Source organism: Alosa sapidissima, chromosome 22 (assembly GCF_018492685.1).
Source record: "Alosa sapidissima isolate fAloSap1 chromosome 22, fAloSap1.pri, whole genome shotgun sequence".
Lineage (NCBI taxonomy): Eukaryota > Metazoa > Chordata > Actinopteri > Clupeiformes > Clupeidae > Alosa > Alosa sapidissima.
In genome coordinates, this window is record NC_055978.1 from 27,137,666 (window position 1) to 27,165,361 (window position 27,696).

The 27,696-nt window shown below is 43.6% G+C and overlaps 2 protein-coding genes across 2 annotated transcripts; one reads left to right on the forward strand and one right to left on the reverse strand.

Annotated features, from left to right (window-relative positions):
• Positions 1–1,870: 1,870 nt before the first annotated feature.
• On the reverse strand, positions 1,871–15,069 carry wif1 (wnt inhibitory factor 1). Its single transcript, XM_042077889.1, has 10 exons — positions 14,749–15,069; positions 14,405–14,544; positions 11,474–11,582; positions 10,980–11,120; positions 7,496–7,591; positions 6,400–6,495; positions 6,210–6,305; positions 4,431–4,526; positions 3,656–3,751; positions 1,871–3,194 (listed from the first exon to the last, which is right to left on the reverse strand). The coding sequence occupies exons 1-10, from the start codon at positions 14,888–14,890 to the stop codon at positions 3,064–3,066; spliced, it is 1,143 nt and encodes a 380-aa protein (XP_041933823.1). The 5' UTR covers positions 14,891–15,069; the 3' UTR covers positions 1,871–3,063.
• A 1,029-nt stretch (positions 15,070–16,098) lies between these two features.
• On the forward strand, positions 16,099–24,783 carry lemd3 (LEM domain containing 3). The gene is made up of 13 exons (XM_042077888.1): positions 16,099–17,602; positions 19,407–19,447; positions 19,564–19,633; positions 20,256–20,332; positions 20,530–20,609; positions 20,996–21,141; positions 21,298–21,399; positions 21,690–21,792; positions 22,635–22,813; positions 23,478–23,559; positions 23,770–23,875; positions 24,172–24,250; positions 24,564–24,783. Exons 1-13 carry the CDS (start codon positions 16,153–16,155, stop codon positions 24,725–24,727), a joined length of 2,679 nt encoding a protein of 892 aa, XP_041933822.1. The 5' UTR covers positions 16,099–16,152; the 3' UTR covers positions 24,728–24,783.
• Positions 24,784–27,696: the final 2,913 nt, after the last annotated feature.

A 27,696-nucleotide genomic window follows, 5' to 3' on the forward strand; every position in this document is an offset into this window, starting at 1 on the left:
GTGTGTGTGTGTGTGTCTGCTGTGCAGGAACATGGCTGATTGCAGGGCCCTGGTGTCAGACTGAGGTTAATTGCTATAACGTGAGAGATCACAGACTTGTCTGCTCAGGCAGAAACTGAACAGTTGAAGCTCTCTTTCCTTCAACCTTTCCAGGGAGACGACACAGAAATTTGAAACTAGACTATACGCTCATGAAATGGTCTATATTTTTTTTCTGAGGTGTCAAGTTGAATGTCAACACACCTAACGTGGGAGCATGCTTGGACTGCATAGTGTCATAAGCATGCATGCAATAAAACTGGGCAAAATCGGATGAGTTTCATTATGTTTTACAATACTGCTAATGATACCTTAAAGCAACCAAATAAAGCCACAAATATCACCTCTTATCCAAACATGATCCTTCGAAGTGGAATAAAAATAAAACATTAATCATCTTTGGTTGGCCTATCCCTGAAACGCGTCCTGGTGAAACCCAGCGAGTATGAGCTCCGTTTTGCGCCTGACCCTGTTCATTCCGTGAGTCAGTGCGGTAATTGTCAGTTAGTGTTACCACCACAGCCGGAAGACGGTGAAGCTAAACCCATACGCCATTTATGAATCAGAGGACATGTTCATTAGGAGCAGCAGGTGGTTAAACTGAACCACTTCAGGGAGCCAGAACTTGTGCAGGAAAATTCCTACCCAGTGACTAATGTCAAAAAGAGCACTTTTAGAGGAACAGAAAATCTGATCTTTCCTCAAGGCACGCTCCTAAAAAAGGGTCTCTGGTTGCAGGTGTTACAGCCAAACATGTGAAGGCAGATAGATTACCTAGTGAGAATAACTTAGATTACTTACAACACAGGATCAAAAGGATATAAGCACACATTTATGTGCTAAAAATGATACCAAAATGAAAACAGGAACTATTTAAATGTAACAAGCCGCCCAAACATCTCTTAATTTTATGTATATATTTTTTATTGCTCCATGTATCTGTAATTAAAATCAAATGTGGGTTGTTATGGAGAAACAGATGCAGACACATGTACACACACGCAGGGTGTGTGTGTGTCAGTATTGTAAGTAAGCCATCTCTGTGAGAATAGCGGCATTAGAGAGCCAAAGGGTTCCCTTTTTTCACTGGCAGCAGACAGAACTAGACCCACCACAGTCATTCATAGTTCTGTCAGGAGCAGCACAGTTGTAAAACCTGACCCGCCTTTTTTATTGTCTCTATGGCCCAACGCCCTCTGGAAAAAATGACAAAACAAGTTTCAATGAAAATAACGCTGACGTGTTATCCATCTGCACCCTATGAGGTGTAAGGGATTGGCAGTCATTTGAAAGTGCAGACTGGTCTAGAAGACCATAACTAGAAAGCAGAAATAAGTAACTACTGAACCAGATGCTGGTAAAAATAATATTGTTTGTATGATTATATCCACTGATGTCAAAATAACACTAATAACACATCTGCTACTGCATGATGTGCTGGAAAAACAGTGTATTTGCTACCAAAAAAGTGTTTTGTTTGGAAAGTAGACTGGTGCTACTGGTTGCATCCCTGCTTTACTGTAGCCAACTGTGGTCACCAACAATATCATGCAGACAAGAGCCTTAATCTTAAAGATTCTTTACAGAGAGCCAAAGAACAGTAAATAATACATTTGATAATATCTCACCTCTTTGTCGCAGTGACTTCAACCTTTTAGTCCAAGTCCCTGCTCTTCACTTTCAGCCCATTTGACCATATACAACAGTCCCTTCTCTATATGAATGGATTCATGCAGTGGCACCTAATGCAATGACCATCCTTCAGTCGACTTCACATTGTGATATCAGATAAATAACAAATAGCCGACATTAGCATTTACAATCATTTATTTCAGTTATACATTAATTACAGTGGAGTGAAAATCTCAAATGTTAAGATTTGTGTACTAAATGTTCATTATCTGACACTATAATGTAAGCAAAGTACTTCTTCAATGCCCTCTAATATGAAACTATCAAGATATATTTCAGCTTCACATAAAATTATATGAAAAGATAAATACTCTGAAAAATCACCTGGACAAATATAGAGCTAACAAGCTACAGTATTTGTACTGAAAATTAAGGCAGTTGTGTAATAGAGATTTGCCAGTGTAAGTGACTGGTATCTATGTGAGTTGAGGTTTCTAAGAAAGATTACAGAAATCCCATCAGCTAGGCCCAGCAGGATGTAATGACTAGCCTACTGGTTGCCAAAGGAGCTTTGTATTAGCAACAGGTAACTGAATTCTTCTCTTCTGGCATGTATGTACTACATAGCTTCTCTTTAAAGTATTTGAGGAGTATGTGAAAAGGCTTCAGGACAAACTAAGGGGAACTACTGTATGCCAGTAATTTGAGTCATTCAGCTGGGTGTTTTTGCTTTTGTTAAATTTATAAATGTGGGTTTACACCATAATGTTCTCCATTTATGCCATCTCTGACACTTGAACAAAATAATAAAAAAAGACATATGCCTATTAGTCATACACAGACAATTACAATGGTTGATCACTTGACAAAAAGCAAAGCAAAGGAATGCTTTTGAAATGTAATACATTCCATGGCTGCTCATTCACTTCCTAACTCATTGACTCAAGGGCAACAAACATCACAAGGGATGAACCCACAGAATAGCAACAGTAAGTCCTATTTAGCTTTCACCCAGTGGGCCTACAAGCTGTGTTTTGGAGGCCCTAAGGAAACTCCCTACCAGTCTCAAAGCAGCACCTGCACAGCTCTGTACTAACTCTTTTCAGATGGATTTACCATAAATGAAGGGGAAGCGCTACTAGAGGGAGATGAAAGACTGGCCCACTGCATGGTTTATGGTAAGAGGCAGCGGTTCAACATCCCACAGGGTGCCTATGAGTCAGACTGGCATCACCATGGTAATGGTGAATCCTTACAATGGGCGAGGCTGTTTCAAGGAGTGTGAGGAGTTGTGTGTGCATGCGTCTTTTTCTATGTGTGTTTGTGTGTGTATGTGTGTGTGTGTGTGGAGGGTGTGTGTGTGTGTGTGTCAGCAGCAGCAAGTTGAAATGCTCATACTACATAATTGGACTCCGCAGGCTGACTGGTATCAGTGGTGTCCTTGGATTCCTTGGTTGATGCCACATGCGGCCTCATCTTGGGGTTGGATGATCGGTGACTGTTGGCTGCACCACCTCGGTACCCTGAGGAAGGAAGAAGTGGTCAGGAAAGTAGGAGGTCAATCTGTAATTAGGCCTCCTGGAACAACCATGGAGATCCTAGTCCACTTATATCTGAAAACATCTTGTTTATCTGTGCATGTTTGCATTCAGTGCCATTTCTTTTGCGCTGTAGGACATTTGTAGCTCCTTTGCAGGGCCATTGGCTTGTGCTGTAGGCATACATTGTGTTCTGCCCAATAAATGAATGTGAGTTTAAAATGCGGTGCAGTTATCTGACTTAATCATTTAAAAACATCCGGACCTATCCACATCCACTTAAGCTAGTGGCATTTAGCCTCTGCGTGAAGACCATGGCCGGATATAACGTTACAGTGGATTATATGTGCTCATCCGTTTACACATGCTAATGAACAGTTGGAGCTTGGGAAAGGCTCTGCGGGGCTGGAGGAACTCTTTGTGGTGTGATTGGGTTTCCTGCTCACTCTTGTTGCAGTGACGTCCATGCCAGCCCTCCTTACACTGGCACCTGTTGGGCTCCTCACACGTCCCATGTGCTCCACAGCTGGGCTCACAGACAGCTGCACACACACACACACACACACACACACACACACACACACGCACACACACACACACACGCACACACACACACACACACACACACACACACACACGCACACACACACACACACACACACACACACACACACACACACACACACACACACACACACACACATACGCACACACACACACGCATACATCAGTACATCATGCACACAGACGTCAACATACAGAGAGACACATTGTTTAGTCTTATACAGACCAAGACATGCAGGACTTACATGCATGGTGTCAGTCAAATAGAGTTCAGAAGAACACTACCAATACTTGCACCCCATGGACTGCCCCTCTGTTCACCCATGCATGCGTAATGACACTTAAAGTAAATATATTATGTATATGTTTATGTGTGTCCAGTGTTTCCCATACATTGACTTATTTGTGGCGGCCCACCACAATATCAACACTGACCACCACACAATGACTTTTCCAGGTTGTACTAAATTGTACTTAAATGTGGTTAGCATCATAACCACACTGCGCTAATTTGTTAAAAACTGTTACATTCAAGTTAATTCTGCAAACCAACCACCACAAATAGAATTCAATTCTGTGGGAAACACTGGTGTCTGTAGGTAAGCGTGCAATGCAATATAATGTACTGTACTGTGTGCGCCAGGTCTAATGTCTTACCCTTGGAGCACAGATCTCCATGGAATCCTTTGCTGCATTTACACTTGTTCCTCCCCATGCACTTGCCTCCGTTTCTGCACTGCTGGTGACATTTACCTGGACACAGGTGGGGGAACAAAAGCTGTCAGACAAAGTGAATCTACTCTTTGACAGAGGCGCTCATAATCACCACTGAACATTTTTCTCAAGAGAATGTGATTTCAATCAGTCACAAGTGCATTCATTCACATTCTTCATCATGTAAAAAAAGCAGCGAGAAATACCAATGAAGTAAATCATCATACCAAGTCGGTGACAAATATACAGTATTTCCACAGCTATGCTTGCTGCATTATAGTGACTGTTTGAAAGTATGGCTCTGGATCCGACTCTTCACTTAGGGAGTCAAAGCGGAAATCAGTCCACCAGTCGGACGGAACAGAGGCAGAGAGAAACGACAGCAGATGTGTGAAGAGGAAACTCAATGCGCTTGAAAAACACAACGCTGCCGTGAGTGGATTGATCTTTTCTAAACGCTCGGGGATCCCGTTACGCCTGCATATTTGATCAAGACCATCTGAAATTTCAATGGCCCCTTTGTTCTTCCACATATCACTGAAACCCATATCCGTGGAAAGAGACAATAGGGGACGCCCTAAAAGAAACACGTCTAAGGGGACCATAACTGGTACTGCTTTACCTCAAAGCCAGTTTTGACATGAGCTGAACATGATACGATAAACAAAGAGAGGGCATTAATAGGCTTGGTGTTCATGTAAATATTTCAGAGAGGGCTTTTTGATATTGCTGTGTTTTCTTTTCCAACAGTCCTCTGGCACCAGACGAGATTACGCAAATTGCTGGTATATGCCACACTTTGAACTTTAAACTCAGGAGAGTGAAAACATCCTGTGTTGGACACAGCAGGATGCAATTTGGACGTGGGTCTGGGCCACTCGGACAGGGCCCCGCCATACAAGCTCCGGGCCAGTAAGCCGGCTTTACAGCAATCCAAACAAACTTCAAGACCCATGTTAATCAAAGCAGTTAATGGACTGTTGTTTTATTATTCATGACACATGCTTTATTAAAACTCTGAGTGTACACTCCTTGGTCATACGATGTCCTGGGGCAGCATATGAATGCATATAGTTAATGCATTGCCAACAGGGAGCCCCAGTTGCTCCTACCGACGGAGGACGGGAAACAGGCCCAGTGGTGATACTGCATGGCGTCATTGGCTACAACACAGGGAGGCCTGAGCCCCTGGCACGAGAGTGAGAACACACGTTGGGTTTATTTGGGAAACTGGGCACAGGGTGTTATATGGGTGGTGATGTCATCTGTAGACAATGCTTCCCACCCACTCTCTCATTCTCCCAGTAACCCCCCCCCCCCAGCCCCCCCCCCCCTGCAGGAGAAACAGCCCATCACTGGGTTCACCTGCTCAAAACTGCCCTGTCTCTCCACACAGAGCACGTATGAGTGCAGATGGCTGTGGAACTGTCAAGGATGGTGACAGATAGAGTAATGATGTACCACATGTAACCCAGGTGTGTGTGTGTGTGTGTGTGTGTGTGTGTGTGTGTGTGTGAGTGTGTGTGTGTGTGTGTGTGTGTGTGTGTGTCTCTGTGTGTGTGTGTGTGTGTGTGTGTGTGTGTGTGTGTGTGTGTGTGTGTGTGTGTAAGTGTGTGTGTGTGTGTGTGTGTGTAAGTGTGTGTGTGTGTGTGTGTGTGTGTGTGTGTGTGTGTGTGTGTCTGTGTGTGTGTACTGTATGTATGTATGTATGTATATACTCACTGATTTCACAACGGCTTCCCTCATAGCCCGTGGGGCAAATGCACTTTCCAGGGTGAAAGCAGGTCCCCCCATTTAGACAGGTGGTGGTGCAGTTTGCTACAAACAAACCCCATGTATGGTTTAAGTTTTGCACTGGACGGAACAAAATGGGCAGTGTATGATGATACTGACCCGTGTTGACAGCACGTACCTTTGTCACAGCTGGCGCCGTAGTAGCCGGGCGGACAGAGGCACACGCCGGGGCTCATGCACAGGCCCCCATTAAGACACCGCGGGGAGCACAGGGCTGATGGGACAAGACAGCACAGGATGACCAGAGCACAGTGACCACAGTGAGTGAGTAGTGCCGATGCAGGAATGTGATGACAATCTCTGCTACCTCTAGTGTTACCAATTCATACAGACATCTGCAGGAGGCACTAAAGATCTTAAGTTGTCTCCTGTTGTTTATGTTTTTTTTTCTCTTTTGAGTCATTCACATTTACAAAAATTACTTTTCCTCTGATGTACACAGGCAGAGATAAGCTTGCATACTTACATTACAAATGGTACAACTAAGCAAAACCAAGCTTAACCAAAACCAAACTGATTCTAAATGAGTTTCACATTAACCTTTTCATTTCACATATGCATGGGCTCATTTGTACACCTATAGTCTTTCCTCTTGTTTTTTTCTTCTTCTTTTAAGTCATCATAGATATATATATATAGATATATAGACAAACTATTCATGTTCTTGTTTAATTAAAAAACTGAAAGGTTCATTATAAAGGATGGATAAATGAAAAATGCTGTTTCTGGATAGTTTGGTCTGGGTGCCGTGGCAGTGCGCATTAAAGGGGCGCATAAAGGAAATTAAAAGCATTTCAGTTCTTCTGGAAAGCTCTCTGAAACCACTCTACAAAGCTGTAAATAGATGAAAAACATATGTTTGTGCCACACAACCTGCTGGGTATTATTTTTTTTCGACTTGGAAAACTTTCAAAATACATATGCCTTCTTTTTCCACGGCTTGCATGTATCAGGCTGAACACTACTATGTAATTTACAATGCCTGGTGATGTGTGGCTTGCAGGCCAGGCAGAATTACCACAGCTGTAACCTTTATACACACTTTCAACCACAAACTAATGCCTTTTTATACATGTAAAGAATATTAGCCAGACTGAATGGGTAGAGGAAAGTGGTCTTGTTCCTGTCTTATGCTGGTTTTGTTGTGGCATTTTTACAAGGCTAGACTTGCCCCTGATCATTGGACCTAAAATACCATGAGACTAAAGCTGTACCTTTCTCACAGTGTGGCCCATAGAAACCATCTTGGCATTCACAGACGTGTCTTTCATTGCAGAAGCCTCCATTGCGACATCCACCGGGACACTTTGCTGCAGATGAGGGGAACAGAGAAAGACATATACCGGTAGTAAATATTTACTTGTCTGTTGCCATCCTAAAGGAGCCACCCATCATCTGTTAACTACAGTGTGGAAATGTCTTTGAATTCCAGACAAAGAGAGATGGCCTCTGCGGGTGTTAAATAGGTGCTTTTAGTGAGGCTGTTAAAAGGGATGGTTGGTGTGACTGGCCGAATTAGCGTGTGAGATATCTGTTGAATGTTCTGGGCCATTTAACTCATATTATGTCCAAAGTCAAACCATATCAGTCACAACAGTCTGAAGTCAAAGACATAGGTGCACCTGGCAGACTTGGTTTTACCCAAATTCCTCTCATTCTACCAACAAAAGCAATGTCTCCGAGATCCACAACTGTTGACCAGCTTGCCCTGAGGAAATCTGGCAGCAGTCCTTCCGTCTCGGAAATACAAGCCGTCTAGTCTTTTATAAAACACTGCCTTTGTCTCCTGCGCTTACAAAACATATCCTGTCTGGCCGATCCAGGTTCCACCAAAGCATTATTTATTTTTCGTTCACTCCATAACAAATATTTATTTAACTTCAAATTCTTGCCAATGCACATCATTCCTCTCTAATCACAGTAATCAAGCCCTATATGTCAAACGGCTTGACTTGAAACCATAGCATCGCTAATTACTATGTTAACTTTGCCACTCTCTTGCCTACAATTACAATAAGGAGACTTGAGAGGAATTCCATGAGACCGCTGTTCCCCAAACGTTTTTCCAAGGCAGTCCTCAGCTGTCACCCCTGAAAGATGTTGCTTCCTCTCAGTCAACTGGCCTAGGCCAGATGGATCATTTGATCTGGGATGTGAGTGAGGATGTGGGGGTACGCTGGAGGGGTGCACAGGGAATGAGGGGTGTGTGTGTGTGTGTGTGTGTGTGTGTGTGTGTGTGTGTGTGTGTGTGTGTGTGTGTGTGTGTGTGTGTTTGTGTGTGTGTGTGTGTGTGTGTGGAGTGAATGAAGGTTGTGTGTGTGTGTGTGTGTGGAGAGAAGAGTTCTTTCACTTCTAAAGCTGCAGCTGGCAAAGTTCACATGACATCATTAAGCAGTAATGATGGCCTCTGCGAAGAACCAGGAGTGCCAAACATCCTACATCATTCACTCACTCACTCACCCACTCACTCACTCACTCACCCACTCACTCACCCACTCACTCACTCACCCACTCACTCACCCACTCACTCACCCACTCACTCACTCACTCACCCACTCACTCACTCACTCACCCACTCACTCACTAACCCACTCACTCACTCACTCACTCACTCACTAACCCACTCACTCACTCACTCACTCACTCACTCACTCACTCACTCACTCACCCACCCACTCACTCACTCACTCACTCACTCACTCACTCACTCACTCACTCACCCACCCACTCACTCACCCACTCACTTACTCACTCACTAACCCACTCACTCACTCACTCACTCACTCACCCACTCACTCACCCACTCACTCACTCACTCACTCACTCAATCACTCACCCACTCACCCACTCACCCACTCACTCACCCACTCACTTACTCACTCACTCACTCACTCACTCACCCACTCACCCACTCACTCACTCACTCACTCACTCACTCACTCACTCACTCACCCACTCACTCACTCACTCACTCACTCACTCACTCACTCACCCACTCACTCACCCACTCACTCACTCACCCACTCACTCACTCACTCACTCACCCACTCACTCACTCACCCACTCACTCAATCACGCACTCTTCCACTCACTCAGTTATGGGCTCTCTTTCTCTAATTCATTCTAATCATGAAAGGGTGTGACTTCTCTTTAAACATCTCCGTATACTTCAAGCACTATTTCAGAGAAGTAATTATCAACACAAACTAGACTTACTATGATGTACAATTATTTCCATTTATATTAGGTTAAACCATGACATTTCTGATTACACTTCAACAACAACACTCTTACACAACACAACCCAGGCTTACATTACATTATGTGCTTACATAATTGCAAAAGGGTTCTCGACTGTTGTAGAAAGAAATGGCTGATCTTTAATGCAATATCTACATTGCCCATTATCAGCAACCATTCATCCAATGTTCCAAAGGCACATTCTGTTTACTAATCTGATATCATTTTAAAAGGCTAACTGAGAAAACATTGGAGAACCCTTTTGCAATTATGCAAGCACATAATGTAATCTGAAAACTGCTGCCCTGATTAAAAAACTATGTAACTGATCTCAGCTGGTATTCTGTCTGTAATGGAGTGGAATGAAAATGGCCCCAAACTTTTGACCGGTAGTGTATATGTACATATAAGGTGTAATAGTATGTAAGCCTGGGTTGTACTGTATACGAGTGTTGTTGTTGAAGTGTAATCAGAAATGTCATGGTCTAACCAAATATAAATGAAAATAATCGTACATCATAGTAAGTCTAGTTTGTGTTGATAATTACTTCTCTGAGTGTATGTTATATATGCTATTTATAATTATATTATTTGTATATTACCATCTGCACTATCAACTCTCACTTGAGTGGTACTCCAAGTGCACCAACATTGTGCATACACCCAAGTGCAATAATCCAAAAGCTAATTCATTAAATTGTATTGTCTAATGTCTTATTGTTATTGTATAGTGTATACGTATTGTATTGCATTGTCTCATTGTATTGTATGCAGCCCAACACATTGATTTCAGCTCCACATCATAGTGTGCAGAGTGAGAACCAGTGAGTGACCAGTGTGTTTCATACTCATTCAGTGTGACGACCGCTGAGAGTATTTACGGGTGTATCTACTCATATCATCACAAATGCATTGATTTGGGACTCTGGCACATCATTCATCTTTTTTTCTTGAATTCCAGCAGTCAGACCACTAAAATGTGGCTCTCTAAATGAACTGTTGGCATGATGAGTAGTAGCAGATGTGATGTGTTATTACACTGCACATGTCCCTGTGTTCTGGGCCACAGACCACAACAATTGTCTGTCATCAAACTGGGTCCCGAGATCTTCCTTGTTCCTGTTCCCATTCAAACCCGGTACTTTCATCATGACTGCTGTGGAGATTCAGCTCCTAATTTGGCATCTTATACTTATATACTACGGCCAAAGAAGCCTTTACAATAAGAATGGGTAGACAACACCCCGCTCAAGCAGCCATTTTCATTTCTGCTGTGTGTCTGAGGTACAGCCTTCGGTGTTCCGGAATGTTTTAAGTGTATATTCTGTTTACAGTGGGGAACGAGGATTCAAACTCTTTTTGGACGTGCTGTTGCTTAGACTCTGGACCACACAGAGTACTTTTCACAAGTCCTCCCTACCCAGTGTCCCCAACGTCTAACGTACACTGGAATCTCACCTCTCTGGCAGGTTTTGAAGAAGATGGCATTGTGTGGAGTCCTCAGGATGACGTTGCCACCGCCATCCATGACCAGTATGGTGACCTCAAAGGCAGCTACGCCATCCTGATCGCCTCGGCAGGGAAAGCCCACCTGAACCACTGATTACAAAACAGATTTCCGTTGAATGCATTATACTGAAATCAGATCTCATATAAGCCTCATATAAGCACCTCATCTCTAAGCTGTATTTGTTTACAAAGCACAATACACAGTATAAAATATGTTGAGTACACTGACAGAATTTGGCTCATCTCCATGAAAAACCCTCTGAAGTCTTCAAAGCTCTCTTATTGCGTATTCTGACATGGGGTATTAGAAACCTGCTGGACAGAACACTATCACAATCTCTATTCACTATCAAAACATGTTTTGTTATACTTTGCAATGGATACACATATCACTTCTTTTACCAAAGGAGATGAATGTATCTGTATGTTCAGAGTATCCCAACCTGAGGCCTTGTGTGGCACTGAGCCAAGTAAAGGAACGTTGACGACTGGATCATCCATGATGTCTTTATCTAGAGAGCGAAGGGTCTGGAACTCGTAAAAATATTCTGCCTATAAATAAACATAACATGGAGACTTTGTTAATTTTGAAAGCTCTTCAAGTCCTATAATCATGCAGAATGGTACAGAATAAAATGGTTGATGATCCCACAAAACCTCTGGAGACTCACTGTTGAAGCAGTATTATGAAGATGAAACAAAATAGTCGTGCATAGTATAACAACAATGTAACGATAGATGCCACAAAACCACATGGCTCTCCACTCTCACTCCTGCTCAGCTCCTAGTCAGTGTAAGGTGTTTTTTCCTATAGACCCTTTCAATGTGTGGAAGTTTAATCTGCCTAAGGAGCTGCTGACCACTTTCTACTCAGCCATCATTCAACCTGTCTTCTGCACCTCCATCACTGTCTGGTTTGGGTCAGCCACCAAATAGGACAGGGCCAGACGACCAACGGACAATTAGGGCTGCAGAGAGGATCTTTGAAGATGACCTTCCCTCCATCCAGGATCTGTACTGGTCCGGGGTCAGGAAAAGGGCAGCAAAAATCTCTGCAGACCCCTCACATCCTGGTCACAAACTGTTCAACCTCCTTCCCTCAGGTAGGCGATACAGGGCACTGTTCCCCAAAACCAGCCGACACAAGGGCAGCTTCTTTCCCAATGCAGTCACTCTGTTGAGCACTCAGAAATAGCCCCCACCCTTACACTGAACTTACGCTCATCTAGGCTATATTACAATTACAATTACAATGTAGGCTATATTACAATTACAATATTGTTATAATACACTGCACTGAACTGCCTTGCACTATATTTATATTTAAATCTAAAATCTCAGTCTACATTAACATTGCACTATTTCTTCCCTCTCTTCAATTGTTATTGTTATTGTATATTTTTTGTATATTTTATTGTATTGCCATGTATATTGTTAACAGTAGCCTATTTTGTATATTTCTTACTGTCTTTTCTGTTTTTATTCTTATATGTAAAGTGATTATTGTGTAATTTGAGAGCAGTGTGTAACTGGAGTCAAATTCCTTGTTTGTATACGCAAACCTGGCCAATAAAGCTGATTGTGATTGTGATTCTGTTCCTAGGTTTCCTGTTGAAACACTGAAAACCAACGCAGATACTTCTACTACTAAAATTAATCGGACTTTAGTTTACAAAATGTCAACATTAAAACATCTCCAAGTTACCATTGGCACAATGTTATTTTCGGTGCCACCAGAAATGCCTTTGGAACGCACATGTTTATTTATGCTGTTCTGTGGAAAATGAATGAGTGAGCGAACCGAAAATATCACCTGAAAATGTACAGTCTCCACTCTTGTCTACAGATCTGAATGAATAAGCCATTCCACTTCTTTGAGAGAGATTTGTGTGGTTGTGAAAAAGTTCATCTATTGCCATGCCATTAGTCTTTCCTCTCTAAATTATGTCCTCAAGTCTTTGAAAATTACACACTTGTCAAATAACAGCGATGGCACTGCAAAACACACAAAGGGAGATGAAAGGAGAGAAGCAGTGATTTCTCCTCTCTCCCAATTTCACTGTGTAAAAGCAGCACAACGTTTGATGAAGGAAAAAGTACACAGCCCGTGTGGAGAGCCATGCTAATCCTGCAGCTGAATGCTAATAACCAACACAGATAACTGGCGGCCAGCCTTTTATGCCTGAAGCCTTTGTTCTTAAGCCTTGGCGGCTGGCTTTGAAGTGTGGGGGCAACAGGGCCCAGGAAAGCGAGGTCTCTCTCTCTCTTGCTCTCTCTCTCTCTCCTTCTCTCATGCACCTAGTTGACATGCAACTTGTGGATTCTAAAATGCTCATTCACATCATTCATTAGGGGACTAACCCCATAGTTTTCACAACAACAACAACCACAACAAAAAGCAGAAACCCTGGAGTAAGAAAACAACCACAACAAGGTGGGTGGAGTTCTAAAAGATTCCCTTGAAGCAGATGTGCTGCAAAATTACATTACACAATTCCCCTGAGAATGTCCAGTAAAACATTTTAAGGTTTTGTTGTATTGTATATCAATGTATTGCTTTCCTGGAATTATCTGCAACCTACAACAATAATGAAATAGCCTACAATTAAATGGTTGCATAATGCTTCCTAAAACCAGGTCAGTTAACTTTTGATGCGATAAGGATACCGGCACCACAGGGACTGTAGTTAACCATTTTGTCACTACCATTCCCAAAGCTGTGACTAACAAAAGATTATCAACAAGCAATAACAACACACAAAGTGATCCCAAATGGAACTTTCCCCTTCCAATAAAGCGGAGCTTCTGGCACGCGTCTGAGAATTTGACCAATGTTTTCGATGCGCAGATGGGCCAGATGTTTGGCACATGCCCGCAGAGGCGGGATTTCGGCAGCTTTTCGCTTTGATCCTCGGACGCAGGTCTACCACACCAAGATGTCAAATACCGCAAGAGATGGGAATTACATTATTAAAAAGGATTAAGCAACATTTTGGGCAGGATGAAACAATAAATACCTGAAAATGCGGTGGCACTTAAATAACCCTTGAGGGGAGCATCTCTGTTAACCTACCCTCTATTATGGCAAGTGTACAGTATAGGCTACATCTGTTTACAGACCTTCATGTTTTCGGAAGTTGTAGCCTAGGCTATTTCAACTCATAGCAGTTGCCAAGACTGCCGGTAGGACAGTTTCATGGCAACAGCTTTATAAGGCTATCCTACAACTTCAATTTCACCATAAGCTTCTGTTGGACAAGTCATATCATGAGTCATTGTCATGAAAAGTTATGATATGCTCGTGTTAAAAGGTCGCTAAATATAAAAAGTATCTCTATATAACAGTGCTAGGCTATACTGAAAGTATACAGTACCTGCCCTGTTGCTTGCCAGGTGAAGTTCACGTGGTGTATATTGACAGGAATTGCTGGCATCCTCTGTTGTGCTTTTTTGAAGTCGTGAGTAAATGGGGCCATTTTTGCCTCTGACACAATTAAAATGTCCTCTTCAAAACCTGTGGAATCATTAAGCAACCTTAGATACATGCATAACACATGACGAATAGAAGGTATGCTACGAGTTAAGTTTAGTAGGCTATGTAAAAGTAATGCAGAATATTTCAGGTTATTGCAGAAAATTAATTCGTAGTTAAGAATACTCAAAGTTGCACATCTTTCGGGAGTATGATGCAGATAATTGCATTGCTTTCGCCATTTACCAATTAGTATCCTAGCCTGGTTGGCATCGATCCACATGTACAAACTTCCTTGCTCTTGGGCAGCCTCGGTAACCAAACTTCCCAAAAGTAGAATAAAGCTCGCCTTTAGGCGGAATAGTAAAGCAGGTGTCTTAGAAGCCATTCCGCTCAGGTAGCTCTAAATTGCGCTATAAATGGTCGATGTCTCTGCCTGGGTCTCTTCCTCGTGTCCTTACAACTGAATGCCTCTAGTCCTGGATTGACAGAATGAAATGCCAGAACTGCGTCGCAAGCTACTTGTATTCAAAGGGCTTTGTAGGATGGATAGTCTTCCACAAGGTGGCGCAAGAAGACAATTGGGAGGCTATATGATATTGCCAGTATTTATTGTAGTGTATATCAATATCACAGTATTTATTGTAGCACTTATATCAATATCATACGGTCATGACACAGCCTGTTGCCAAATAATAATTTGTTTCAAGAAAAGAGCCATAACTGAATTGGACTAAAAAATAGGCTGACTTCCATTCTCACATGATGGACATGAATCTTTATTTCACAGACTTAGGTAAAAATGCCAGTTGATGTCGAATCATGTTATTTAGCCCTGTGTGACAAAATATTCTGTAGGCTACCCTATCTTATATTTGATAGTTTTAGGTCTTTCAAGAGGGGTCTAAAGGCATATCTCAACATGCACTTAGTTCAAGCGCTTCTTATGCGTTATGGTTTGTATTGTATTGTTTTTCATTAGGCTGTTGATTGACAGTGTTGTTTATTATTGATATTCTTCTTAATATAGTCTTACCATGCTAGAATTATTGTTATTATATTATTGATTGAATGGACATTATTGTTTATTAGCCTGTTGCTATTCTCCTTAATGTAGTCTGACCGACATTGTAAATTGTTCCCTGTTAAATTTAAGACTATTATATTGTTTTGTATTTGCATGTCACTTTGGAGGCGTCTTCCAAATCCCATAACCATCTAGCATCATATGTAGCCTACTAGAGTCAGAGAAGCGTCTGTTTTATTGCAGCGTGTGATTTTAAGGTTTTTGTAGGCTAATCGATGCATTTTTGTTCTTATCATTGCTTTACAGGGCATGATTAATTGTGGGGGGGAAATTGTGTGTGTCTTCTTAGCTAATGCGATTAAAATAAAATAAAAAGTATATGGATGCATATCTAACCTAATCTTATAAAGCCGTTTTGTATAAACATTTTGCACCTCAGCCGCGTAGTGTATTAACAAAAGATAACACCCTGCAATGTAATTGGGCAGGTGGTTGTTCATCTGCAGACAATCGGCTGCGCTGTGGAAGTTCAGTGAACTACTTTTTTTCTTCAAGTTTACCGTCTGGGTTTGCTCCATCTACGTCACTTCCTCCACAGCTTTCTGTGTGAGTTTCGAGCTAAGATGGCGTCTGCACAGTTAACGGATGAGGAGCTTTTCTCTGAGTTAAAGCGCTTTGGATTCTTCCCAGGTCCGATCTCGGAGAATACACGGCCCGTTTACCTGAAAAAACTTAAGAAACTACGTGAAGAGCAACAACAGCGTGGATCTAGATTCGGGAAAACGCGAAACAGCGGCAGCATCAACAACAACAGCGGTGGCAGTGGTAATAGCAGCAACACAGCGGCGGGAGCTTCGAGACCCAAAGCCAGGCCAGCCAGCAATGACGTCACGCACCTGAGCACAAGCCGGAGCCCCGGCGGGCGCCCGACCCTGAACGAAAAGCGTACAAGCGGGGGTGGGAAGTTCGTTTTGGGATTTAGCTCCGATGAATCGGATGCCGAGGTCTCTCAGAAAAAGCAAGGCCCAAACCATAGCAGTAGTAGGAGAGACCGAGGCTCCGGCTCGCAGCGCCAGCAGACAAGGCCTACAGGAACACCCACTGGCGTTCGCAGAAGCCCAGGAGTCAGTGTGAACAACTCCTCGCCCGCGCTCCTAGATAGTCTGAGAGGCGCCACCGGATCTTCTTGGTGGGGCGATCGAGACAAATCCTTAACCGCACGCACTGAGACAGACGGTAGGGCTTACGGTGAAGTCGATGAAGACGACGAATACGAGGAGGAGACTGAGAGGGACACTCGGGCTCTGAACGGCAGCAGGGCGTCTTATACGTTGCATACCAGCAAGCTTCCCGGGGATTACTCGGATTCGGATGAAGAGAAAGAGGAGGGGGGCACGGAGAAAGAGCGTCAGCGAGAACGCCGACTGACTTCCTCGCGAAGTCATACGAAAGCCACACATTCTCCTTACAAAACTTTCAGAGGCTCTCTAAGCGGTCAGGGAAAAATGGCAGTCGGAATTCGAGTAAATGACACTTCAGACGCTAGCAGTCTAGACAGGGCGCGGGGGGAGGAGGACGACGACGAAACCACGGGCGTTGGAGAGTCTTCCCTGAGCAGTGGCCTGCTCAACCGCCACCGTCCCAGAAGGTCTGTGTACGCCTCAGGAATCATGGACGAAAGCATAGGGGAGGGAAGTAACAGTAGTCCATCCAGATATCTCAAAAATCATATTGATAGCGGAGATGGGGCAACTACCAGCAGCAGATTTAGTATCGGGTTCAAACATAGGTATTCCCCTCACAACAGCCTCTCGGGCACCTACCGGCCCAACCATTCGAATCACACGGGCTCGAACCATGCATACAGCCAGCCGACCCACAAACAGAAGCTATCTGTTCCGGAAGACGAGCTTCTGCAGCAATTTAAAAGGGAAGAGGTTTCAACAACTGGAGGTTTCAGTGCTCACTACCTTTCCATGTTTCTTCTGATTGCTGCCTGTCTGTTTTTCGTGCTGCTTGGCCTCATGTACCTGCGCATGAGAGGGTCTGGCGCTTCAGATGGGGATGTTGTCAGTAAGTATGCCTAAATACTTCAGGTTTCTTTAAAATACTGTATATATTCTCATGTTCAGGCTGTTATATTTTACATGCTACAGTCCAAACCTTATGCTAAAGTCATTTCAGGTTCAGGGTTCCAATATTTCAAATGTATTTTTTTGTCTATCTGAAATGTTTAGGCTGCAGTCTGATGCATGTCCAAAATAGTTGTGGTTGGTGTGGCATTCATTTTAATGTGAACAATGAGTCAATTTGGAATACCAGAATGCCAGACCAGGTATGTGGTGTGTCACCCTGTCTGCCACACCCTCTCAGATGATGGTGGTATGCAGAAACTAAATCACCCTCAAACAATTATCTTTGGGCAGATCATTCTGACCTGTTAAACAGAGCATTACCTTTATGTATGGCATGATTCCCAGAGCTAATGAAATCATTCCACTCAAAAGCAGCGAGTGCTGTCTTATATGCGCCCACTCTCAAGTCCATGGTGGACATGGTGTCCAGTCCATGTGGTGGTGTAGTCGTTGGGGAAACCTCACCTGCCAGGTGCTAACGCCTTGTCCTCCCCCCCCAAGGCCCCCAAGTCTTCTCTCTCAGTTTTCAGCGTCGTCCCTCAGGTTGGTTTTGGGATGGTTCAGTGAAGTGCAAGTTAATTTAGCTAACATTTGGCTCTGAGTAAGCCTATATTGTTGTGCTTCCACCTGAGCTTGAGCATGACGCTAGAAGCATGCACGAGCAGTTAAAATGGCCACTATTTGCAGAGTTGTAATACATCCGTGTGCAAACAGACGTGCTGGGTTTGTTCTCATTTTTGACTCCTGATAAGGTTGCCATGGATAGGGCTCGCACCTGTTTCCTCTTCTCAGGCCTCCCGCTGTGCAGCACGATGGCACAAATAAGCCGGTGCTCTTGTGGTTGAGTAATGCCGCCTGGCCTGGCCTGGCGTGGCCCGGGCCATAGGTGCGCTGGGAGGGTTGTGCAGGGAGAGGGTTACGCCGGAGGTGTGAGTGGCAGACATCTAGGTCAGACGAGCTAAAGTGGCCTAATTGTTTGGTTCTCCAAAGACGCCAGGAGTAGATGGGTCTGGGCTCGTTTAACTGAAAGTGAGTGAGTGACCAGCCTTTTCCCTGGCTGTTTGCCTGATTTCAGCCCTAGAGACACACACACACACACACACACACACACACACACAGCCTCTGTTATTACAGGATAAGGACGTTTAATGTTACATAGCCTTACCTGTCGTCCAGTGTAATCTTTATCAAGGCGGCTTTCTGGAATAGGCCTAGTCTGTAGCCGACAAGTCACGCTGTGAGATTCTTACACCATCTTTGCCCAAATGAGAAGACCATCACTTGCTCAGTGTATGGGTTCTATGTAAAATACATGGAAATGTTAGTTGCAAAACTTTGAGCTTGTTGAATGTAAAGTGTGAAGCGTTTCCTAGTCATGAGGACAGTTTGTTGTCGTCCTCCGCTGATGAAACTCCTGTCGGCAGTCCTCAGATGTCAGGTCCAGTGTTGGCTGTCGGGGCCGCCGCAGACACGCTGTCTGTGCCTGTGGTCGGGGCATGCACATTGTAACCCAGCTCAGCTTGGGCAGGATCCAGCTGGTGGAGTGATCTCCATGTCCAGACTGTGACTCAAGTGTGAGGCGACCGGCGTCTGCACAGTAGTCACTCCCACTCAAGGCACTGTTGGGAAAGATGCTCATCTTTTACATGATGTAACCCTTTAAGTGGAGCCAGACTGTTTTGGAGCTGGGTTCGAAAACATGAACGTCGTCTGATCAGAATTTCTGTCCCTCTCTTTTGCAGTTCGGAACCACCCGTTTGGCACAGCATTTGATGAAAGTTATGTAAGTGTGGTTTTAAGATTCCTATTTGCATGTGCTGCAAAGCACTGTGCAATCAGAATGTTTACTTTTTGTTTCTATTGCTGTAATAATGAAATCATCTATCTTGAATTCCATAGACCAACAAAGAAAAAGACCTAATCCTCAAACTACTGCTTCATTTACATGATCACCTTGCCAGTGTTGCAGGTAAGATGCTTGTCTCAGTTACTACACAACTTTGTAACAAAACTTATTTATTTGGCTCCATTGTACTCTACCGGTCCAAAGTTTGGGGTCACTTAGAAATGTCCATTCCACTCCAACATAGACAGAATACCAGCTGAGATCAGTTGCATTGTTTACACACACACACACACACACACATACACTACCAGTCAAAAGTAGACAGAATACCAGCTGAGATCAGTTGCATTGTTTTTTTATGTGCTTGTGCTTACATAATTACAAAAGGGTTCTCGACTGTTGTAAAAAGAAATGGCTGATCTTTAATGCAATATCTACATTGCCCATTATCAGCAACCATTCATCCAATGTTCCAAAGGCACAAACTGTTTACTAATCTGATATCATTTTAAAAGGCTTACTGAGAAAACTCTGGAGAACCCTTGTGCCATTTTGCAAGCACATAATGTAATCTTAAAACTGCTGCCCTGATTGAAAAAAAAAACAATGCAACTGATCTTAGCTGGTATTCTGTCTGTAATGGAGTGGAATAGAAATTTCTAAGTGACCCCAAACTTTTGACCGGTAGTGTATGTCTTAAAGACTGATTCCATTTCTAACCAACTGTGCGGCTGACATCCAACAGGTGAATATGACTGTGGAGACCAGAAGGCTGTGTTAAACAGAAGCTTGACCATGAGCGATGCTAAAGAATATTTAAAGGTTTGTTTCTACCCTAGTAATGCAAAGGCTGGGTAGTCATTTGAACCAACACTGGTTGCTGTTTTGCATTAAGTATGAAAGCAGAGCCGTAAACTTTACTACCAGTTTCTTCCCATAGCAAACAAATGTCTCTGGTATCACTGGAGTAGAACATCAACATCTAATCAATCTGTCAATTGCTTTTTCTTCTCTTTTAGCTTCAAAATGCAGCCTATGATGGCCTCGTAGAAACTGCTTTGGAATGGATCATTCGGACTGGAGAGGATGTTGGCATACGGTAAATTCACATATGTTTCTTCTTCAAATCCTGTGATTTCTGTCTTGCATGTTGGAAAGGCAGAACGCTGCCAGTTGGCACAAATAGATGCGTGTTATAGTATAAGTGCACATACATTGTCAGTGAGCGTTCAAAAGTAATTGCATTTGAATGTAATGAAATGTAATGTTAAGAGCCAAGTCTAGCTGCAGATTATTGTCTGGGCTGTGCTAATATGATTACTGCTGATGCTAGGAAATAAAGCAGCCTTGGATCCCAGGCTACTTTGTTATAGGCTGCAGTAGACTATGGCAGGCGCCTGGGCCTCTGTTTTATCTCATCATGGCTGAGGGGTTTGTGCAGGGAGTGGGCCACCTAAAGAGTCTGTGTCTTTTCCCGCCACTCAGGTTGATCCCAGGCGCCTCGGAGGAGGCGGTGACGGACGTGTCCGAGATAAGCCGTCTGGAGTCCACGCACCCCAAGATGACCTTCCTGTGCCGCTTCCGGAGGGCCTTCTTCACGGTCATCCTCCGAGTGCTCCTCATCCTTGCAGGTACGCAGTCGACTCACCAGAATCTTGGTGGATGGGTTTCAGTGAAAATGTTTCACCCAAATGAAATGACATTGAGACAGTTTATAAATAGTTGGATTGTTAGACTCTTTGTTCAAGTCCCTCATTCTCGGTTTGGTTATGTGTGTGCGTGTGCAGGCATTGGGATTGTTTGGGGCCTGCTGAGCTACATGAAGTACCGTTGGAGGAGAGAGGAGGAGGAGACCAGGCAGATGTACGACATGGTGGAGAGAATCATAGGTATGGCACAGCGGAAGCCCTCCTCTCTCGGTCTTCTGGAAAAGAAGGCATATTACTCTTGTCTTGGACTAAATGACAGTGATCTATGATGTTTGAGTGATTTGTGTGTGTGTGTGTGTGTGTGTGTGTGTGTGTGTGTGTGTGTCTGTGTGTGTGTCTGTGTCTCTGTGTGTGTGTGTGTGTGTGTGTGTCTGTCTGTGTGTGTGTGTGTGTGTCTGTCTGTCTGTGTGTGTGTGTCTGTGTGTGTGTGTGTGTGTGTGTGTGTGTGTGTGTGTGTGTGTGTGTTCCAGACGTTCTCCGGAGCCACAGTGAGGCTTGTCAGGAGAATAAAGACCTACTGCCCTACCTGCCCATCCCACATGTGCGAGACTCACTGGTTCAGCCTCAAGAGAGGTGGGTTGCTGACTTGAATGAAGGAAGCCTTAGCTCTTACATAAAGCAGTCAGGAGATGATGAATGCTTACAGTGTTTTCAGTGCTGTGCGTTGAAAAATGGCAGATCTTGTTGGATATTCATGGGTTAGTGTTTCAGAGAAGTTTAAAATGGTGTAATTCTGAATTTAGTGCAATCCTGAATTTCATTCATGTAGCGAATGAATTGTCATGAGAATGTTCCTGTCCCACCTACCCAGGCAGATGTATTTTGAAAGTGATCTAATGCATTTTCCCAGTCCCTTGTCTGCAATCTTATGGAAAACGCCTTCACGTGTGAAGAATTTGATAAAACCCTACTGTCACTCTGTTTACACATACTGTAGTTCATATACATTAACATTTATTGTAGCCAGCCCAGTTCCATTGATTATAGTGAAAGCTAATTGTTGAGCGCCTGGTTTTGCCCTTCTGTAATACTCATGGGTCCAAATATGGATGTGTCCTGTGCTACCTACTTCGTTTTGATGCAGTGTTATGGAGTATTTGTCTAAAACTAGTGAACTAACCATCAAAAAGGCTTATTAAAGCCTCCTAGCATGCTAGATGGCAATATTGTTTCTAAACAGTTGGCACTTGTGTTCTGAAGGCTTTAACTGTACCATCATTGCAATGTTGATCATCCTTAATACATGAGAGATAATGTAATCACTGTCCCAGCTAGTTTACAGAATTGGTTGTTCTCACGTTTTTCATTTGGACGCAATTGATTTGTTTTGGCTGACTGGATATGTGTGTGGCTGACCCCTGCTCACTGAATAACAGCGATTGTGTGTGTGTGCGCGTTTGGGATTGTTTCCACAGGAAGAAGATGAAGAAGGTGTGGGACCGATCCGTGAAGTTCCTGGCGGCCAATGAGTCGCGCATCCGCACCGAGACCCAGAGGGTAGAGGGAGCTGACCGCGAGGTCTGGCGCTGGCTGCAGCCCCCTCTGTCCTGCGACAAGATGTCCATAATGCCCTCCAAACAGTGGCAAGGCAAAGGTACTGACCCAGCTGCATTCAAGTGTCCTGTTTAAAACAGAAATGCAAAGTATAGGTATTCCACACCTGTCCCCCCATATGATAAATGCATCAACAGGGCAGTTAGGAATATTCTATTCAGATAGTTTGGGGCCTTTACACAAACATTTAAATGTTCTGAAACAGGCTTGCTGGTTTATGATACGTTCATGGTACAATACCCTGTTTGAGATGAGCAAAATGTCATTTGCTAGAAAAGATTCCATAAGCATAGTCATTATAGGCCGTTTATGACCTTGTTTCAGGGGAGGTTGAGATGAGATTTCAGGTTTGCAAAGCAGATTTGATGATCTGTCCTCTTGCGTGTCTGTGACTATTACACTTCACTACTGACCGGTCCCATTCTGGGAGGGCAGAATCAGCACGTACCTGCCTGGTCCGAGCCCCATGACATGGTCAAGTCAGTATTTGTTTGTAATCAAATTGCAGTGCAGCTGCTGTTTACACTCAGACTTGTACTTGATAAGCCCTTTTCCAACCTTTAGCCCTTTTAAATGGCCCATTAGGTTCTGCAAACCTTTTCACCCATCTTCCATTTCACGTAAGGTCTTTGCATAATGACTGAATGCAAACGCTTTTGGGATGCAGTTCATTAATTCTTGCCTGATTTGGTGTCCTATTTCAGCATTCCCACTGGACAAGAGGAACTCTCCACCCAACAGTTTAACGCCATGTCTGAAGATCCGCAACATGTTTGACCCTGTTATGTGAGTAGCTCATCTTTACACATGCTCACAGGCTATCCACTAAACTTTTAGTTTTATATATTTTATGTTATGTGTAATGGAACTCCTATGCAGTAATTGATTCTTTAGTGAGTAAACAATTAATTACTCCATAGTAGCTCTACTACACATAATATAGCACATGTTAATGGCCGTGCATTGACCACTCCCTCTGGTCTTCCTTCCACTCAGGGAGGTTGGAGAGAACTGGCACCTGGCCATCCACGAAGCCATTCTTGAGAAATGCAGCGACAACGACGGGATTGTGCACATCGCCGTTGACAAAAATTCCCGAGAGGTGGGTTGCGTTTGCTGGCCCTGAAGAGTTGCGCTCCTCATGACGTGCTATACATATACTGGAGTGAACCCCGGCCACTGGTGATCACTCGGGCTCTCTTTCAGTCTGACTGAAATGATTAAAAGGACATTGACTCTTTTTAAGGGTTCTGGTTTTGTAATGATTGTTTGCGTAAGGCCTGTGTTATTGTTCTTGTTCAATCACTTGAGTCTTGGGAGCTAAAAATGACCAGGAATGGCCACACCCAAAATGTCTTCGAATGTCACCAAACTGTCTGTCCCTCTGGTCCTTTCCAGGGCTGCGTCTATGTGAAGTGCCTCTCAGCAGAGCACTCGGGCAAGGCTTTCAAGGCGCTGCATGGCTCATGGTTTGACGGTAAGGCCTTGAACTTAAATACTTGCTCTTTACGTCTGTTAACATTCAGATGGGTGAAGTATGGGGAACTATGTTAGTATCATCTCAGGAAATCAGTTTGCTCAGTTTCCTATGCAGTTTTGTAGTGTATTCAGGGTCAATAAAAATGCAATCGAGTAAGTAGAAAGTCTGTATCATTATATTGCAGCTATAGCAAACCCACTACAGTTAAACCGTTTCCATGATATCCTCTTCATGGGTATGCAATCGAAGTAAGTGTGTATGCATGTCTGAAGTCCTCGTGTGTGTGTGTGTGTGTGTGCTTGTGTTGCAGGTAAGCTGGTGACGGTGAAGTACCTGCGGCTCGACCGCTACCACCAGCGCTTCCCACAGGCGGTGGGCTGCACCACGCCGCTCAAGCCCTCCAGCAGCCACATGGACACCATGTCCGGCCTCCGCCACCGCACCAGCTCCGCCAACTCCCTCAGCTTCTCCTGAGGAGCCCTGCGGCCTCCCTCCACCCCCTCCCCTCGCACCTCCCCCATCCCCACTCCCTCCCCCTCCCTCCCTCCCTCCCCCTCCCTCCCTGCAGTGTTTCCCAGCTCTCCTCCTCGCTCTCTGCTGCACACGTGCGTCTCCTCTGACCAGGAGGCGCGAGAGCTTCGGGCCGAGGCAGCCCTATTTAGGGGGGGATGGGGAGCGCAGAGGAGGCCGCTCAGCTGGGCACCGCCAGCCAGTAGCTGTGGGAGGGGTTGCTAGGGCACACCTGAGGGCCTCTCCAGAACACCTGAGCGTGCTCTTGAAGGGGTGACTGACTAGTCGGAGCTACACGCGAGCGAGCAAATGCTTTGCCCTGCTTTCCTGCTCACCTCCTCCCTGGTGCAGTGGACACTGTTTCTATCTCCTCTTTTTATAATACATAAACTCTATGGATCTAAGGAGATGTGGCTTCCAGTTATAATGTTCATATTTAAAAAGGTATATATGAGAGAGATGCAGTTCTCTCTCTCTCGCGCGTGCGCGCTCTCTTTCCCACTGTTTTTATGAAACGTCCCTTTCTCTCCTGATGATCAGTGGAGTAAATCGGGGCTCTGCATAGCTGCATGTGCTGGTTAAAGTATGCCTATATTTAAGCTTTGAATTGTAACATAAAATGTGGATGTTTATTTCTTACAGATGTTTTTTTTTGTGATGTAATCCTTTTTTTTTTTAGTTTTAGTCAAACAAGGAAGGCATGCACAAACACTTATTTGGGGGTACTGTAAATATATAATGTATGAATGGTGGAGGTTGAATTTGTATGTATAGAATGCAAAAAAAAACACATAAGCTCTCTTGTTTCTTGCCAAGAAAATAGTAACACTGTTTGCATCCATTCTTCAGAGATGGAGGGAGATGTATTGACTAAGATTGTGCTGGGCTCGATGGTTGTTTGAGAGGGTAACGACCCGATGAGATCCACCTCGGCCTAGTGTCCTGAGAGGAAAAAACTGGTGATTGACCGCCTGTCCTCAGCACGCTGTTGCTGAGTTTATCCCGTCTCTGCCATACATGTATCTCGCTCAGTATTCACTGAAGTCCTCCCAGCCAGACTATATTCCATTGTATTCCATGGTTATATATATTTTATATTATCTCTAGCAACTATGTTTATTTGTTATGATTGGTGACAGGATGACATTGACATTTGTCTACACAGACCTCTACTGGTACATGAGAACAATAACACTCGTAATGCATTGCGAAAGAATTCTTTTTTTTTCTTCTTTTTTTTTTTGTTGCTTTTCATCTGCCATTGGTCTCATAGAGAGCGTTAGCTTGTTCCCTCCAATGAGACCATGCAATATAACTTCTTGATCAAATATTCCAAAGAAGCCTGTTTGGACTTGTGTTCGTAGGCTCAGATTCCTTGGTCAGGCAAACAGTTTATCTTGATGGGATGGCCTGCAATGGATAGAATCAGATTAGATGTGATTGTGGACATTGGAAGCAGCTTGCTTTCTGTTCAGTGTATTGTTTTTTTTTTTTATTTCGAGGAGGGAGGTTGCTGGACAGTTGACAAGAGCAAGTCTTTAAATCCTTGAGGTGGGTGGGTGGGGTTGTGGTGTATCGCTGTTGTCTCTGATACAGTTTCCCATCCCTCTGCCCCATGTAGTCTTTAAACACTTCACCTGTGATGTCCAGTTGCTTGTGAGATGTTTTGAGTAGTTTCTTACTACAGAATTGCTACTAGGTTCATCTGGCTGCTGTCATTGATCTCTCTCTCTTTTCTCTCTCTCTCTCTCTCTCTCTCTCTCTCTCTCTCTCTCTCTCTCTCTCTCTCTCTCTCTCTCTCTCTCTCTCGTGTGTGTGTGTTTGGAAGATGCAGTGTAGTTGATCACAGGGTGCAGTATTTGCAGCAAAGCGTACAATTGATGCACAAACTATGTCATAAGGCTGGTGCACACTACCTGCAGCAGAGAACCTCATTGTGCCTTAACTTTGTGCTTTATTAAAAGACTGACACTGCATTTCTGGGGAATGTATATGGATTGCGTAGGTGTCAGTATGGGTATAATCGTTTAAGAGGAGATAAGGTCACTCTACACAGGGGGTTTGGTTGGATGTTTTTTTTTTTTTTTTTTTCCTTCTGCTGACAGCAATATGCTGGATGTTGCTTAATGATAGTGTCTGCATCCAACCAAATGCCTTTTTCACAAGTTTTAAAAATAATGTGTGTTGATCTGTCTCTTCATCTGTTCAGATTGCGCACTTATGTTTGTCAGCTTTTTTTGTCAGTTAGGGAGACCTTAGATTCATTTTTAAACGATCAACTGCACAGAGCTAATGTTATGTAAAAAATAAATAAAAACTCAAAATAAAAAATAAAGTCAGAGGTTGTCCTTGCTGTATATTATGTTTATCCCTCCTGTTTTATTTAGGTCTGCAATTGACTGGTGCTGCATCTGTCTGTACAGAGAATGAATGTTGGGTCAATGTCATGCCGTCAGTCCTCAGTGTGGTGTAATCTGATGTATTTATGTGTACACTGTACATTTATGTAACTAGTATGTACTATTCTGCAGCTTAGGACTGAAATTGTACTGTTGCGTCAATCAATATTCCTAACCTGCTAGCCAGAGGGGAAGGTGTACAGTAATGCAGACATTTTAAAGTTCAAATGCTTTAATGTAATTTGTCCCTTGTCTTGTTTAAAGTCTAATTAAAGGTTTGGTAGGGTTTTGAAAAAGTGATTGTGTTAATATTTGGAGAGGTATATGTAACTTTGAATGTTTGTTTTGGTTCAATTTTGTACATGGAAAGTTTTAGTTGGTCATGGTAAAGATCATATATTTGATGAGGCATAGCTCAGAAATGGCAGCTTCTACTTAATTATTTAATCCCAACATGGATGGTAATGTTTGTGCAAGCTTCTTAGTTGTCACTATATTGCTGACATTTTGCTACATCAGTTAAATAAAACATCA

What these genes read in the sequence shown, in the direction of transcription:
- wif1 (XM_042077889.1), bottom strand. Translation starts at nt 14,890, where the DNA reads ATGGCTTCTAAGACACCTGCTTTACTATTCCGCCTAAAGGCGAGCTTT. An exon ending in CTTCAAAACCTGCCAGAGAG is followed by an intron (nt 7,592 to 10,979) that starts GTGAGATTCCAG and finishes CCTCATCTGCAG; the next exon opens with CAAAGTGTCCCGGTGGATGT. An exon ending in CGGCGCCAGCTGTGACAAAG is followed by an intron (nt 6,306 to 6,399) that starts GTACGTGCTGTC and finishes GTTTGTTTGTAG; the next exon opens with CAAACTGCACCACCACCTGT.
- lemd3 (XM_042077888.1), top strand. Translation starts at nt 16,153, where the DNA reads ATGGCGTCTGCACAGTTAACGGATGAGGAGCTTTTCTCTGAGTTAAAG. An exon ending in TTCAGATGGGGATGTTGTCA is followed by an intron (nt 17,603 to 19,406) that starts GTAAGTATGCCT and finishes TCTCTTTTGCAG; the next exon opens with TTCGGAACCACCCGTTTGGC. An exon ending in CATGGTGGAGAGAATCATAG is followed by an intron (nt 21,400 to 21,689) that starts GTATGGCACAGC and finishes TGTGTGTTCCAG; the next exon opens with ACGTTCTCCGGAGCCACAGT.